The following is a 17,574-nucleotide window of genomic DNA, read 5'->3' on the forward strand; positions in this document are numbered from 1 at the left end:
AGTAACAGGACACCGGCAATGTGACATTTGCTTTGGTTTGTCCCATGTGAAATGATCTGTACAGTTATACTATTTATAAACATTCTGATTAAAAAAAAAAAAGAATAAAAAAAAAAAAGTCTATGATGTTCTTGGTTTTATTGCTGGAAAGCACATTCCATTGAATTCAAATTCTCTGCACACTACAGTACGAGTCACTTCACACAAATGAGAAACTGCCATTCAAGGACATCATCGGCTTTAGGGGGTCTTCTTGGCAGACTGTTGCCGTTTCATTGGCAGCCGCTGTCTTTCCGTCTGTGAGATGAGGCTTTGCTGGGGCTTGACCTTCTGTGGACTGACAGTCTTTTGAAAGGTGATGAGGGACTGGATGTTCTGGAGCAGGACATTGATCTTTGCACTCTTCTGCTCCAGATGCCTCTGAAGCATGTCAGGCCCCGGCAGCGTTAGACCTTTGCCTTGATTTGGCTGTGACAACAAGGAATTCTGAAGTAAAGCTGAGTCAATGATTTGGCCAAAAATTGGGTCTACTTTTCTCATCCTTTGTATTTCTACTATTGCTACAAATAATACCACAATAACTTACTTTCAGTTTTGCCTCCACATTAAGCCTTACACTGTGGTTGCTGGAGGAGAAAGCAATGCAGATGTGCTCCCGGGATTGTCTGCGGATGTTGAGGTTAGGGCTCATTGTCAGGCTAAGGGGCTGGCACGGTGGAGCATGAACATGATCCTTATTGTCCAGCCAATGTTTCTTCAAATCTTCAGTGTCACTGCCGTAGGTGCCTCCCCATGGAGTCAGATTCACCCTAATACAGAGAAGCAGCTTGTGAACAATCAGACCGTCTGGGGTTTAAGTCCCCCACCCAGACAGTAATGTCTGTCTGCTTCTATAGAGCTGGTGATAATGAAATAGATTTTGTTTACAACCGAGTATCGCCACCGTTGTTGCTCTTAAGTCTACGTCATATTCAAGCGCCATATAGCTGCTGCTCCGGTGTATTCTACACACACGCTGAAGGGTTCCTTTTGAATTGTATCTGACGCTTGCAGCCACTGCCCAAGCATCCATGTTTTACAAGATCAGAGTGAGAACGGGTTGCGTTAGAGGAAAAGTCAGAAGATCATCAAAGTCAAGGATTTGTCTTCTTTGCGTGATCAATATACTGTATCTTCCTAATTCCACGGCAATCCATCAAATAGTCTATCTTATAATAGCACTAAAAGGAAAGTCAGGCAATCACGAAGTCAGTTGGCTTCATCCTTTGGGGGGACCATGGATACGCCTACCTAATTTAATGACAACAGTCCAGTTCTGTCTGGACCAAAGTGGTTGACAGACCAACATTGCTAAAAAGATTATTCAAGCCACCAAAATTCAGATGGTCTTTGTTGTTAAACAGTCAAATCCACAAGGTTAGTGTAATTCCAATTTCTACATTAAGTATTCAGAAGTGATTAAATGTCAGTTAGGTGATTCAATTTATCAAGTCTATTATTTGCTTCTATATTCATCTTAAGTCCAAGCAGCACACTTGACAATGAATGTAACTCTTCATTCAGCAAAGTCAGCAAAGTCACAGTTTTTTTTTTTCTCAGTTCTGTCAGCTTTTATTTAACATAAGCATGTCACCATATCAACAGTAGTGTCAGCTGCACACCCACTCTCACCTCGTTTGGGTCAGAACTGTTTGCTATCCGATTACATTAGATTAGATTCAACTTTATTGTCATTACACATGTACAGGTACAATGCAACGAAATACAGTTTAGATAATTTAGAGAGCCTCTGAGCCGCAGCTAGTGAAAGCGCCGCCACACGCACTCTGATCACTGGTCATTGGAGGTTTCTTCAGCTGCTGGCAGTGCAAGCACCAATTGTTCAACACAGTCTGCAGTGACTCCTCTGATGAGTCTGATCCTCTTGAGGATGTGATCTGAAAACATAAGGAAAATAGAAATCCTACTTTCTACCTCAAAAAAACACTGTCACGAATACATGCTGTAGTATCCAAATATTGCAGTTAATGAGGTATTAAAAAAGCGTTTTACAGTCTGGCATGTTTTAAAACAAGCTGCAGCAAGGTTTGACAGTCAAGGTTTGACACGCGACAATCGCAGACTAATTGCATGTTCCATAAATTAATTTATATTTATTTGAGAAGAGGAAGAGGATCAGTTTAAAAGGGGCTTTTTCATCCATGCCGTGTCCAGATTAGTTAAAGACTCCACAGTTTCTCCTTGGCAGGCTGCAGGAGTTTGGGGAGTTTCCTTGCTGAGCAAATTCAACACTTCATTATCTGAGGATATCACCAACTCAGAATTCATGTTTTTAGAAACGCTCTGAGGAGAAAAAAACAAAGACACTTCATAATGTATTAACTTCTTTGAGGTCTTTAACTTGTGCTTCATGAATAAATCAAAACCATGTCTCTGGATACCATGTCATATCATCTCTAAGATAAACCTTACACTGTGACAAGGATAGATAAGCTGTGGAAACTTCAGTATTTCTTTGGCAATAGCAAAATTATCTCTAAAACATACCAAAAAAATGTCATATATGATAATTGCATATTCACCCCATCTCTAAGGTGTCTCGACAAAGTATGTTTCATTTGTTAGTTTAATGGCAGATACACCTTTTCTACTCTTGAGTGTCCTCGCACAGCTTTAATCTTGTCAAGGGCATCCTCACTAAAGTTGAGAGAGCAGGGAATGTTACAAGCAAGACTACCTCATTCCAAGTTTGTCATTGTGAACCCTCTTCTGGGTATTTAGTACATTTTAACACACTGACCTGCTCAGATATTAACCTCAGATTATAGTGAGGAGCTTTTAATGTTTCTACAATTGGGTATTTATGGTCTGAAAATGCAAAATAAAATAGAATTATCTCAGATATTCCCAGTCATTTACCAACCAAGGTCAAAGATTTATACTTGGCATGAAATGTGAAGAAAGTACCTTGACTGCACTCTTCCTCATGTCTCCAGTCAGTCTGTGTACCAACGCTGATTCTGGCAACAACTCTCCCGTCAAATGCATAGATCGTCGGATATTCAGGTGAGCTTCAACTGGAACCAGTTCTTTATTATCAGTTTAATAAGCCAAAATACATACAGAGGATTGAATATAATATTTATAACACAACTGCCTTCAAATAAGGACTAGCTATTGAATGTGAAGCAAGTTGTTAATTTTTTTTGTTTTTTTCAGTGACTCAAATAGATGCTGATTCAACTTCATGTTTGAAGAAGGCCTGCAGTGGACTCATGCAGCTTTTGTCTTTTTATCATCCTTTAAAAGGTAATACAATATCACATAAAAGATTTCTGTCTTGGATCTCCATTGGCTGCCATGTGTAGTATCTACTGTTCATGGCTTTTTATTTTCAAACCTCTCTTTGTTTACAAGTCCAGGATTTGTAGTCGAAGCCATCTCAGTTGATTTGCCTGGCAAATGTTTCAAGTGTGTCAGTATTCTCCCTGGTATCCTTGACTCATTGTGAAAAAAAGGTGTGCAGAAAAACCACAAATGAAAGATTTAATGAGCAAACATTTTTGAATAAGATACAGAATGTTTTGCTCCTATTGTACCATAGCAACCACAGGAAATAAGAAATGGTTTCTATGGCAGAGTAACAGAAATGGGAGAATAAGCAAGAAAATTGAACTCATGTTCTTTATTATTTGATCACTTTTCTTCTGTGGTTTTCACCATTGCCATTACCTTCAGTTGTTGAAGGACCCTTTTAATGATCCCCAGAGGGGAATTTGTGCAGTAGCACAAGGACAGAACTGAGAATAGATAGTGAGTTAAGTAAAATAAAATAATTACAAGTATATCAAATAAAAATTTGTATAAAATGAAAATAAGAACAATAGCCCATGGGAGCAATTCAACTCATAATTATAAGGAAAGCAGTACATATACACACCAGTGAGCTTAAACTAATAGTACGCAATATTATCTTGAGTGAAATGACACAGTGGTGTAATAAATATGTGGTCACATTGCATTGCTTATTATATATATTTATATATATATATATATATATATATATATATATGTCTATACACAGTATATATTTTTTATGTTATCAATGTTTTGTTTTACTTTTTATTATACTGAGTAGTAATGTGCCTATACTTTTTATTTTTTCCTTTAGAACTTTAAAACTTAAACTTTAAAACGTCTAAACTATCATACAGACATTGCAAACATTGTGCTTTTGCAATACCGAATGTAATTATGCTCATGCTAAAGGAAATGTACATCTGACTGAGAGAAAGCAAGAAAAAAAGGATGAGTACTGCGTTTGATATCTCTGAAGTTTCCCCCATCTGCAATTGCTGTAAAAATCATACTGTAAGTGGCCCAGTTTAGACCAAAGAATCACAACATGCCATGTACCCACGTCCAAGTGCGGTATGAGCTCAATAATTTTATCAGAATGAAGCTCTGACTGATCTTTCTAAACCTAGATCTGCTTGTTTTCATTGTACATGCACTGTGCCTTGACACGTATTAAAATGTTGATTGAAAAGCCTATGTGATGCATGGACCATGATGTATTCTGTTTTGATAAGGAATGATACTAATCAGAAGAATCTTGGGATTATTACTTTCTGTCTCTTCTTCTCAAATGTCTACAAAATAACAACACAAATGCCCCCTACCTTTGGTTGAGAAAAAGGATATCAATTGATTAAAAATGTATTATTTTAATTAAAAGTTATGCCTGAAATGTGATACAAAGTTGCAATAGATGGAAAGAATAGCACCCCTTCAAATCCGTATACTGGTACGCTTTGCACCACAAAGCATTGTTCATTAATGTATGCAATCTAACATTTGCAAATACATTACGTTGTGTTTACATCATGAATATGTTTCATAACAGTATACAAACTCAGACCATCCAATCAAAAAACAATCTTGATCCAATGCTTTTTTACTCAAGGGACCCAAAGGAAGCCTATCTTTTTTGTAATGCAATACGAAGGTTGCATTGGGTTTGGTATTGGAGACACATCTGACTGAATGTTTATTTATGTTGCAATACAGTAATAGAACATCTATGTTGGCAGATGGACAGTTATTAATACTACTGTTTGGTGGAGTAGCTGGATTTCATGTACATCTCAAGGAACCGCTAGTTAGGTATGATGGGAAAAGTGGTGTTTCATCTGGGAAAAATGCATGTGATTATTTTGAGATGAGAAATGGGATTAGATTGATAATGGAAAAAAAGGGATAACGGGGTTAAATATAAATAATCTGTGTGTTCAGAATCATCAGTTTTATTGGACAAGTAAGTGTGAACAAATACATGGGATTTAACCCCGGCTTTTTGTTGCTCTCAAAGTACATACAGAGAAATACCTGGCTAGAAATAAGGACAGCAAAGCTGAACAAGGTTTACATAACATTTGACTAGGTTGATGATTAAGTGTGTGTGGCTGCTGGCCTTTTTGTGCTCTTATAAAGGAGAAGGAATGTATGTGTAACTTCTGGGACAAGTCAGGTCGTGGAAATATTATCATGTTTTTAAAAAAAGTTGAAGCTCATCAGTCAATTATGTGGTGTAGCTATTATTTATCAAGCATTGCATCTTACATAGCAGATCTTATGGATGGTATATGATGATATTTGGAGGAATTAGTTTGTTCTCGGTGATCTTTTAAATACTGCATTGAAGGTAGAAACACAAACAACCTGGGCTTCTTTGCCGAGAGTTTTAATTTTCTTCCAACCAATTTACTCAATCTTCCATAAAACTTTTTCTATGAAGCTCAAGCTTTACATGCTGAGCGTAACAATGAATGACCATTATGCAACATAAACTGAAGATGTTTTTAATAATATAAGGCTATAAATTGTAACACAGCCATAAATGATATTAGCTGTTGCCTATTCTGTATTTCTCTCTTAAATTAAATTGGCCTTTATCTTTTCGGGTGACTTCTCCTTTTCCATTTGTCTTCTAAGCCGCTGCGTCTGGGCAATGAAACGGTAATGTGGCTTAATGTTGCTCAGGCTTGCAGAATGGTGGGACCTGCAGGTCTGCATTTGGCCAAGCAGAGAGTAAATGTGCTGTATTTATATAGCGCTTTTCCAGTCTTAACAACTGCTCAAACCGCTTTTACATCTACAGGGAACATTCACCATTCACACACATTCATACACTGTGGCCGGGGCTGCCGTACAAGGTGCCACCTGCTCATCAGATAAACATTCACACACATTCACACTCCGATGCGCAGCACCGGGGGCAACTTGGGGTTCAGTGCCTTGCCCAAGGACACTTCGACAATGACTGCAGGGGCGGGGATCGAACCACAAACCTTCCGATTGGCAGGCAACCACTCTACCACTGAGCCACAGCCGCCCAGAGTAACAGAGTAAATCTCTGAGCTCTTATTTTTGGTATATCTCTGCAGAGCGTCCTTTCCGGGCTTGTCAGGACTCTCTGGACAAATGAGCTGTAATAAAAATAACAAAAAAAAAGTTGTCCCTTTTTAGAATATTTTTTGTGCACATAGTGCAACCGATTAATTACTGTTATTTTTTGCATGCAGTTTGGCATGGAGGCTCCCATATTTTTCTTATGTAAGACAAATACATACAGTAAATCACTGTATATAACATACACATTTAAGTGCATTTAGCATTACTTACATGAAGCTTTGACCCCACATTGAAGTGCACGTCAGCTGTTCTGCTGACATGAAAAGGTAATGTACATGCGTTGTTGTGAGTGTATATGCACACTGATGTGTGGGCCCAGGGTAAAGGTTAGAGGCTTGAAGGGAAGGTTTTTTACATAAAACCATTTCCAGTGCCTCCTCAAAGCTCCTGTCTTACTGAAGCAGAGACCTCCAACAGGGGTCAGATTCAACCTTCAGACACTCCACAGAGATAAGCAAAATAAACATCCTGACCTGTAGTAGGAGGGCAGCATATTCATCAAAAAGATATCTCTGGTCAGAAAGTAATTTAAGGAAAACTTAGATGTCCCAATCATGTTGTTGTCCAAGATGCAAAGCACCTCTAAATCTTATTAAATAACATTGTATATCTTGTTTGATTAATCTTTAGCAAAAAAATTAAATAAAAATGGGGAGTTATGTACCAGCTTTGTCCGGGATCAGTAACTTCCTGTAATCTATATTTGTAATCTGGCAACTGCTCCCCGTCAAAAAATAGTCTGGTGTTTTCACTTTTTTTTTTTTTATGGATCACACAAACAAGATATGATCATTAAAGTGCTTATGGGGGAAATATGCTACTTTCAGACACAGCTTGGCTAACTGTTTCCCCTTGTTTCCAGTCTTTATGCTAATCTTAGCTAAGCTAGGCTAACCAGCTGCTGGCTGTGGCTTCACATTACTGCAAATATGAGAGTGGTATCAATTTTATCAAACAAAAAGCATATTTCCCAAAATGTGAAGCTATTCCTGTAAGGCCTTACTTTAGTAAGAACTGTGATTAAATTATTATAATAATTATAGTTATTAAGGTGTAACAATTACTACATCATTCCATTAGGATGATAGCATGTGGCGTCGCCTTTATTTGTGAAAATGCCTTTGATGTTGGGCCCTTTGTCCTTGTCCTTCAAGATAATGTAAGTGAAGTCAGCATCTTGTGCAGATGATATTACAATGGCTGCTTTCCCAGAAGGATAACTTTGTCTATTAAGGATCATTGACACTGCAAACCTTTTATCAAAGGGAACAAATGTGTACCCTCTCATTAAGTACTCTGACCTAGTCCTTGATCTTCCACTTTGTGCACTTCTTAAAAGGATACAAAAGAGTCCCTGTTCCATCTGGAAAGGAGATGAGAAAACAATTCCCACATTTGTAGAACTTGAGCTGTGAAGTCAGTTTTTTATCACATTTCTGGTAAATACATTGATGATAAAACTTTTTGGTTTAGGAGAGGCTACGTTAACAGCAATGGCATTATGAAAGCATACCTTCAAACATTCCTTTGGCTCACCATGTGTCTCTTGATGTAGTTCAAACAAGTCGGTAATGTTGCTAAACTCTATCTGAAGAAGGTAAGCCTCATTATTGATGCAGTGAATCTTTTTTGACAACCTTTGGGACGTGTTATGTTTGGCATCAGTATGGCCTGAGCAGAAAAAGGAGAATATCCAATTATTGATTTAAAAAAATTAGAAGCATGAAAGACTGCACACTTCCTATCTTCTTCATTTGTACTAATTTGTATAGACACCCAACGTTGCATAGTTATTTATGTCTGTATTCAAGTTGTCTGTTTTTAGGTTTTTTCTGGAGACATTAGATATGAAAATAATTGTTTGCAGAAGTGGGAAAATGTACAATACAATGCCAAAACCTAAAGGGCACAATAACGAAATTCAGATGTCGCCTCATATTTCATGCTACTGTAAACACAATGAGAGAGAGCTCTTTTTTGTCATGCAATATAGTACAATCACAATGTGCAGTATGGTACAGTTCTTGGCAGCCTTCCACTCAATCCTACCAACATGAATGTGTGAGGGAACAGGTCATGCTTGTTACTCGCCTCTCCTTCGCTCGCTCTTTAGTAGCGGCCCTCTCCTCCTCACTCATGACAGGGACATGCGGGTTCACATCAATCTTCCTATCTGACTCCTCCTCTGCCCATTTTTCTCTCTCTCCCATTGTAAGCTCTCTCATTTGTTTAGCTAGCTCGAAACAAAAGAGCTAAATAAAAGAAAATTTACAACAATACACATTTTTTCTTTTGTACTTCAGTGCTTCTCCACCATGAATGTTTTCCCAACTTAAAATGAAGACACTTTTGTCAAGGTTAGCGGAACAGTAATTATTTTAAATTAATTAATTTGTAGCAGGTTAAAAAGCTGCACTCACCCTCTCAAAGTCACTTTCATGTTCCAAAAGTTCACTTTGTATATAGGGCTGACAGAGCTGCTGGCAATAGTCACACTGAGCTCGAAGCACATCCTGTTTAAATACAACCTCTGGAACCTACAGTGTAGCAAAAAACAGACTCACAATCACCCCTTGCCTTTGATATTATAACCTCCACTTGCAGCTATTAGTGTGGAAAAATGAAAAAGGCCCCCACTGTCATTTCCAGGAACTATGGGCAATACAGAGATACAGAACTACGTTGACAGTACCTTTTCAACATGAGGAGTTTGAATTGGCTCTGGCTTTTATGTTATGAGATGAGGCGAACCCAGACAAGGCACATCAGGCTTCGTCTTTGGCATCTTTTGATTCCCTGGTTCCTGATGTGAATACAAAAAAACATGATTTGTACAGATTGTTGTATGTAAGCTACATACCTATGCAGTATGTATAAAATATCCTTGCACGTTTGCCTTAGAGGCCTTTACAACTTGTGATTTTGACAGTCGTGGCAGAAATACTGCAATCTTAAAAACTGGTGTAATCACATTTACTTTTGTTACAGTAACATAGTCGTTTTTTGTGTATTTTTACCAGGCTTGCTCCCTTTTCAATATAGGAGTGAGATAACAAAACAACTTCAGATTTTACATGTTATAATCAGGGTCATCCTTTAAGATGATTTTCCCTTTCTTTAAAAAAAATCTTATATACCTTCAGTGAGGTGTATGAGGAGAGGGCGTTCTGCTGTTTGTGACTGCAGATAAGATAAGAGCCTCATTCAGCTTACAGTGTTTGAAAACTGAGGAGCGCAGTGGGACCAGAGTGGCTGAGTGCACTGGTTATACTGGGACAGAGTGACACATCACATCCCTCATGTCACTGTGTTGTCTGCTTTTGTGGTGTTTTATTCTGCTATTGATTTTAAAAGATGTGTCAGGCTATTTATTTCATTCAGCCTAATAATAACATATCCTCGTTGCACCTGCCGCAGTGGTCATAGACTTTTTACTTACTACTTTACTAATTGTTGGTCATTTGTATTATTATTTTTTGTCCTCTTGTAGGACAATTCTTTTCTTTTTCTTTTTTAAAGACATTTTTGGGGCATTTTCAGCCTCCACTTTTGACAGGAAAGCTGAAGATGTGAAAGAGGAGAGAGAGAGGGAATGACATGCAGCAAAGGGCCGCAGGTCGGAGTCTAACCCCGACCCGCTCTACCAACTGAGCTATCTGGCCGCCGCTCTTGTTGGTTCATTCTAGTGAGACTACATGGACAAAGGTGAATAAATAGTTATAATTGATAATCAGTTGTATGCACATACTGCAAAGTGCCTCTGTCTATAGAAATGGAAGTTATTGTTAGTTTGTAGAGTGGTGTTGTTCCACAAGCGTTTACAGTGACATTTAATACAATTCATTTTGAATGAATAGTTGTAACACAGTACCAAAACTGAAAGTATTCATTATGCCATTTCAGAATGACACATATCTTTGTATTGTTATTATTGATACATTAATTTATAACCATCAGTTTACTGTTGCTGCTGGTAACGGGGTTTGCTTTAACTAACTATCTAGCTAATTGTATATACTGACAGGTGATATGTTATTTATTTCTTGATTTTCTATTAATTCACCAAATTTTGCATTGTATAAACAAAACTGACTTTACTTGACTATACATAAAACACACGTTTTGCCATGAGCAGGTTACCTCAGAAGAATCAGCGACAGTTTTCATGCTCACAACCTCCACCTGCAACAACTAGGGATCTTCAATCTCCTTTTGAACTGCAGAAATAATTGGGAACTTGACAGATGTCGGAGGCATGATAGGCAGGATGGGGCAGAAATGCAGGAGACCCCTTTGCACCCAAACTGATGACATGGCTTACCTTGACAGCTGAGAGAGAGACTCTGCTCCACCCACTCCCAATCTGTCTGACACTCTGCGCTCACCAAAGTAATGAATCTTCCATCCAACGCACGCACCGCCATAAACTCTGGTGAGTCCGGACGGCACAGTAAAAATAGAGACAGGAGACAAAGAATTACAGCAATGCTTAACCGAAACGACGCAAATCATCTTAGAGCTACAGTAATAGACTTTTGTCCTCATGGGGGCCGAGGAACCCCTCAACAAGCTACAAAAAGATACATCTTACATATCATTTTATTAAGTTGTTTTGACTGTCACCTCTTTACACATTCTGCAGACATGAAGCAACATCAACAAGTAATGTTTCTGGTCACCTGACAAACGTAAGTCCAGTACTAACTGTCCTTTCAGCTCTGTTTTGTTCTTTGTCAGCTTGTAAGAAAATATCTTGGTGTTCAGCTAATATTTGTTGACTTTCTTCACCAGCTAGTTAGTCAATAACTTTATCAGTCATTTGCTGCTGGCTAGGTAGTATACAGTGGTTTTATCAGAGATTTTTGGTAAAAAACAGCTCGTGCTGAGCAAAAAGTAGCTGACAAGGTACAAGAGGCAAAGAGGGATATCACTCACCCAATGCATGCTGGGATAGAACTTATGTATTTCTTGTTCTCCTCAAGCCAATGCTATAACCCAATTTAAGACTAGTGTTTTGAGACTGACTAACATTGACATCATAGACCAGCTTTATCCATTGAAGGGGGTGAGTTGCAACTGTATTAAACCCAACCATCCATGTATTCAAAAGCAACTGCATTTACTTTGACAATGCCACTGCAGTAATCATGGCTTTAGGGAGCACTATACCCATATTTCAGCTAGCAGTGGCAGTGCTTTGTTTTATTTTTTTGGCTGAAAAGCTTTACTTTGCCCAGCAAAATATCATTGTGTCAGCAACCAAAACTGGTTTCTAATCAATTGTACAGCATATCAAATCAAAAAGTAACCAAAATACTGCAGGAGATTAAATGTAACAATAAAGGTCAATTATATGGTCACTAAAAAAGACACTGAACGTCCTTAAGGTAATGTTCTGTTAATGTTATTGTCATGTGTATAGGCCTTTCCATCATGCACACTATAAATAAAAAAGGAACCTCAAGGATTCTTTTTTATAGGCGATGTACTGAAAGATCTCAGTTCTCCGCAGCTTCATATGTAGGAGAAAAGCAGTTGCAGAAGTGTTGAGAACATACAGATAGCCCGGCTTTGAACAGTTCACACAGTGAAACAGTAGTTTTTCACATCCAACTCAACCAACTTACTTTTCTTATTCGCTTGTTCTTGTAGGACAATGCCAGCACGTAACTTCCCAAGGTCATTTGCCGCTGGCAAAGTGTTTAAACGAGAGCTGGAGTAGTTGTCAGTTATGATGTTAGCAATGGGATCTTTCTGGTCGTCACATGTCTCATGCTCCTCCAGGCTCTTCAGGTTGTCAGAAAGCTGTCGAGGGGAGATGTCACCTTCTTTAGGAATCTCAGGAGATGCAGAGGAAGAATCTCTCTGGTAGGATGGAGACTGACTCATGTTTAAAAAAAATGTGATATGTCATCTGAAGCAATATCTCAAGAGGATACTCTATATTTGAAAATTGCACAGGTCCATTTGTATCATTTTTGTTATTGTTCAATTGCAGTTGCCTGGCAGTAGTTTTGAATCAAACTCACGTACATCCAAAATGTCATACAGTTGCAGAAGACAATTTTCCTGTTCCCATTACATTCACTAATGATGCCTTCTAAGTTTAGTGAGAGAGACTCTGTGGCTTCAAGCAACAACAAAAAAATGTCTTTACTAAAATAGACATTTTGCACACATTTAGATTTTCTGTGAAAGTTTTATGTCACACAAGTTAGCGGCCAACTTTTTCGATGGAGAGTGGAAAACAAGAGCAACACAATATCCCTACTGATGCCTATAAAATGATCTCACTCTGTGATAACAGACAATACACTTTAACACCATCCTTTTCATTGAGGATGATGCATCAAATAATTACAGTCACTGCTGACAGATCGATGACTAACGCTGACAACAATACCTTAGTCTATAAAACCCTGATTTCCCTCTGCTGTGTTCTAACATTTATGGCAGGCGCTGCAACAAAGTAGTAGCATAGCAGTCCTTTTTGTTGAACATACAGCCTATTTTGTAGGTATTACAGAGACTCATTTCATACAGAGTCTGTGTGTACACATCTAAAGGTAAGCTGGTATAATTCAGGGTATCATACTGTATCAGTTCAGTTTATTTATTGTTGCATTTTGATCAGTGAATTAAATAAATCCTTTACTTCACCCAAATGCTTTGATGCAAATCTTAAGGCTGTAATGCTGTGCTAATTATTTTCACTCTCATTTTCAAAGAACGTTTCAGGGCCTTTTGAGGAAATCATCAACAATGTGGACCGTTGCTCTCATTCTTTCTTTGGGAAATATTCTCATCACAGGAGAGGCCAGTGATCAGCATTCAGAACCCTTCTCTGTAATTGAACGCTCTGAAACCACCACCCCTGGTCTTTTAATACTAGAAAAACAGAAATCCAACAGCTCAATTCATCCACCTCATATAGCAGGACCAAAAACACCACACCCTCCTATGTGCTTGGAGTCAGCTGGAATCAGAGACACCTTCAAATACGTCCATACTGTGGTGTCTATTGTTGTTTTTGTTGTTGGAATAGTGGGCAATTCAGCCTTACTGAAAATCATATATGTGAACAAATGTATGAGAAGTGGACCAAACATCCTCATTGCCAGTCTTGCTTTAGGGGATCTAATCCACATTGTGATAGACATTCCAATCAATGCATACAGGGTGAGTTATACACCTCACGCTGTGTTACAATTACAGTGAGTAAACAATGTTGCACCTTATTCTGTTCTCTGCTCATTTTTTTTAAACTTCAATCTCACCTTGAATTGATTGTAGGTGTTTTGTTTCCATTGAAATTGTTTTTTGTTTTTTCTTCAGCTCATGGCAGAAGATTGGCCATTTGGCTTGGTGCTGTGCAAACTCGTCCCCTTCATACAGAAAAGCACAGTTGGGATTACTGTGTTGAGCTTATGTGCTTTAAGTGTTGACAGGTACGGCAACAAGCAGCACTGTCCTGTGCCCTACAAGAAAATAGTGTTTGCTGGCTACTATCTGTATTTCATCAAGCAGACACATTTGTTTAGCATTAGCCCTTGGAATGCTCTTAAAAAAGAATTAATGTTACAGACAAAAATTCCCCCAAGACATAACATTTTCCCATTGATTTTGCAGATACCGAGCTGTAGTATCCTGGACTCGAATCAAAGGCATTGGGGTTCCAGTTTGGACATCAATCGAAATAACTCTGATATGGGTTATTTCCATCCTGTTGGCTGTCCCTGAAGTTGTCGGCTTTGATATGATAACAATGGACTATAAAGACAAGCATCTGAGAATTTGTCTGCTTCATCCCATGCAAACCTCACCGTTCATGCAGGTAATACCCAATGCAACAAGCTCAAATAAACAGATCAACATGTGTTGGATTTGTCTTTTCATGTCCAACATACATTTACATTTACATACATAGAACATATATTTAAGCAGTTGCACATTTTTCACATTAAGTTTTCCCATCCTGTATATATTCAAATATTTGTTCTTATATTTGTATTCATATTATTATTATTATTTCATGTACATCGTATGTATGTATATTGTATTCTAGTATTTTATTTATATTTAGATTCTGGACTGTATGACTGATTTATGTTTGCTGCTGTAACACCATAATTTCCCATTTTTTGGGGATCACTAAATATCTATCTATCCACAGCAATATTTAGTTGGGTTAAGTGTTGACAGGAAAGGTTACAAACAATGGCTCTAATATTATCTTTAATAAGTTCATCCAACAGATACCTACACATTCTTTTACATGTCCTTTTAAACCTACAGTATAGGCCTATGAGTGTGTCTCGTATATTGTTGTATGTATGCTGCAACGTGTAATCTGCGGCACCGACTGACTCTGGGCTTCTGTCATGTTTAATCAACAGTTTTATAAATCAGTAAAGGACTGGTGGCTCTTTGGCTTCTACTTTTGCATGCCATTGGCTTGGACTGCCGTCTTCTACACACTCATGACCAGGAAAATGCTAAGGAATACTGACAATACGATAAGCGATCACACCAAGCAGGTTACTAGTTTGAAGCACATTTTGCAACTGAATTTTGTTTTACTTTTCTCATATTTTGACTTTCAACTTTAATATTGATTATATTTTTCCTTTTTAAGAGACGAGAAGTTGCAAAAACTGTCTTCTGCCTGGTGATTGTGTTTGCACTTTGCTGGTTGCCTCTATACCTAAGTAGAATCTTGAAATTAACCATATACGACGAGAAAGATCCTAATAGGTGTCAACTACTGAGGTGAGCATGAAGAATTCAGTACGTTTTAGGTACGCTTTGTTCAGTACCTGTTCTGTGCTTTTGTCTAATTCGTACCTAATGTTTACCTTTTTTCAGTGTCTTTCTTGTCATGGACTATTTTGGCATTAATATGGCATCACTCAACTCGTGCATCAATCCTATTGCATTGTACACAGTCAGCAAGAGATTTAAAGGCTGTTTCAAGGTAATTTACACTGTCATGGACTTTTTGTTTTTTTCTAGTTTTTCCTATGTAGGGCCGTTTCACTTTTAGACAAGTCTGGTGGGGGTGAAAAGATTGTGATCCACATTGGATGAGCTATCATATGTGTCATCAAGAACATATGGAGTCATGTCTGTAAAATAGCCAGGCTGCAGCAAGCAACAACCCAAGTGGGTAATAAGTGAGAATGGTCTGGAAAAACATTGTCAGAAAAAAAACAGACAGTTGGCAATCTACCAGACAGTTTGTCACTGAATCAGACTGATTTGTTACGAGGAAGAAGAAAACATGGCTTCAAGGCAGTTTTCAACGGAGAACGCCTTTATGGTATTACAAGCTCAGAAAGACACGTCTAAAACATACTTTGGTTTGTTTTGGCTGTCATCGGGCTTGTGCGCACGACGATGCATGAAGCCCCACTCTCCCTTTGCAGAAATGGTTTTGATATCCGTTTCGATTGTAAAATTTAGTTTTTTCCTTTTAATATATACGATATTCTTTGATTAAAAGACCAACCCACTTTAGATTGCTTTCAACAAATGTCTTTACACAAAGAAACAAAAGACAGAACTGCTTTCTATTAAGCCCCTATATTTTACTAAACCATCAAGGCTTTTACAAACAGGCAAACTGCATTCCATTGTGTGTGAATACTGCACACACTCCATAATATGCCATTTTCTTCACGTGAAGCTGATGATAATTGTTTGTTGTCCGCTGAACAAATGTTTGTGTGTGTGTGTGTGTGTGTGTGTGTGTGGTCCTTCAGGCATGTCTGTGCCATCGGTGTCTACCTCTTCAAGCTGTTCCCCATGATGAGGCACAGTCTGTTTTAAAGTCCAGAACGCAGGATCAAGCCTCATAGCAGAGCTGGAACTTCAAAGCCCACAAGCAGACTTCCACCCCTCCACCTGAGCAGGAGAACACCTTAATTACTGTGTTAACAAAACTCAGTGAAACTACATTGTGAGTGCTTTAATGTATCTTTATTAAGACTTTATTTTTATATATATATATATATATATATATATATATATATATATATATATATATATATATATATATATATATATATATATATATATATATAAACATGTATATATATGGCTATCAAAGCAGCTACCAGCTGTAGCTATATCGGTAGCTCAGCAACCTTGATGTGCCATCCAATACTATAATATACTTTGTGAATTAAATGCAGCACTATCTTTTGTACTCTTGTTGTCAGTTGAACATCTGCTTCAGTATGAGCAACCTGGAGTCAGTCAGACTGTTCTGACTCTTTGCCTCCAGGGCTTGACTCACTCCCAACCATTACATCAGATTTTACCTAGTACCTAGCCTGTATCATGCATGCAGTTCTCAAATCACTGTTTTGGGCACGATGTTAACCTGGCACCCATCCACAGAAATCTTGTCACGGCTTACTGCCTGCGTATGTATTATTTTGATTTGGTTTCTGGATTCTGAAAAGACACTGTGCCATTCAAAATCAAACAACTTGGAATTAAAAATTAGTACGGTATGTTGTATGGGCTGCGGTGTATTATTAGCAGATAAATGTTTTTTTTTTTTTTAAATCTATCTGGTTTCCCCATACACAAAGAGTTTATGTTGTTCCTTTTTTGCTCTTGAACCTTGGGAAACATATCAAACTGGTGACACAAGTAGATTCTGTCTCTGCCACTGAATGACTGATTGATGGTGGCCTATTTTTAATGCATTGTTAAATGTGTAATGCATGGAGACACTTTATAAAAGACCTGAGAGTGGGGAAGAAGGAAAACGAAGATGACAGAATGAGGTCAGGAGGAGGGATGGGAGGGGGGGGGGGGGTTGTAGAGATGAGCACCTGATAGGTCTTACTGTCACAGGACAAGGCAAGCACAAATAGAGCGCTGTTCTTCCAGCTAATGCTGAATCAGTCGGTAAAACTGTCTTGATGCTGTGCGCTGAAATGCCTATTAAAAGTTTAACTTATCTGGGTAAAGATCACAACCCTCAGCTGTTTGAAAACTCAGTTGTTTGTTTGAATAAAAGTGTGTGAATACTTGTGATGTGTGTCTGGCTCATATAGAATAAATGTATAATAAGGACATCAGCCTGTC

General features: G+C 38.1%; 1 protein-coding gene, 1 long non-coding RNA gene and 1 pseudogene across 2 annotated transcripts; 1 reads left to right on the forward strand and 2 right to left on the reverse strand.

The window, feature by feature from the left end:
• Positions 1-2,834: 2,834 nt before the first annotated feature.
• On the reverse strand, positions 2,835-3,545 carry LOC117953048. Its single transcript, XR_004658556.1, has 3 exons — positions 3,401-3,545; positions 2,968-3,077; positions 2,835-2,868 (listed from the first exon to the last, which is right to left on the reverse strand). It is a non-coding gene; the product is annotated as an uncharacterized LOC117953048 (long non-coding RNA).
• Positions 3,546-5,782: 2,237 nt separating this feature from the next.
• Positions 5,783-12,623, reverse strand: LOC117953225 (annotated as a pseudogene).
• A 43-nt stretch (positions 12,624-12,666) lies between these two features.
• On the forward strand, positions 12,667-16,453 carry ednrbb (endothelin receptor type Bb). Its single transcript, XM_034885374.1, has 7 exons — positions 12,667-13,653; positions 13,810-13,922; positions 14,104-14,308; positions 14,871-15,011; positions 15,110-15,243; positions 15,340-15,448; positions 16,236-16,453. The coding sequence occupies exons 1-7, from the start codon at positions 13,237-13,239 to the stop codon at positions 16,329-16,331; spliced, it is 1,215 nt and encodes a 404-aa protein (XP_034741265.1). The 5' UTR covers positions 12,667-13,236; the 3' UTR covers positions 16,332-16,453.
• The last annotated feature ends 1,121 nt before the right edge of the window (positions 16,454-17,574 follow it).

This window comes from Etheostoma cragini, chromosome 11, assembly GCF_013103735.1.
Source record: "Etheostoma cragini isolate CJK2018 chromosome 11, CSU_Ecrag_1.0, whole genome shotgun sequence".
Classification (NCBI taxonomy): domain Eukaryota; kingdom Metazoa; phylum Chordata; class Actinopteri; order Perciformes; family Percidae; genus Etheostoma; species Etheostoma cragini.

Coding starts and splice junctions, on each gene's coding strand:
- ednrbb (XM_034885374.1), top strand. CDS start 13,237: ATGTGGACCGTTGCTCTCATTCTTTCTTTGGGAAATATTCTCATCACA. Junction 13,654..13,809: donor TTCCAATCAATGCATACAGG/GTGAGTTATACA, acceptor TTTTTTCTTCAG/CTCATGGCAGAAGATTGGCC. Junction 13,923..14,103: donor TGTGCTTTAAGTGTTGACAG/GTACGGCAACAA, acceptor TTGATTTTGCAG/ATACCGAGCTGTAGTATCCT.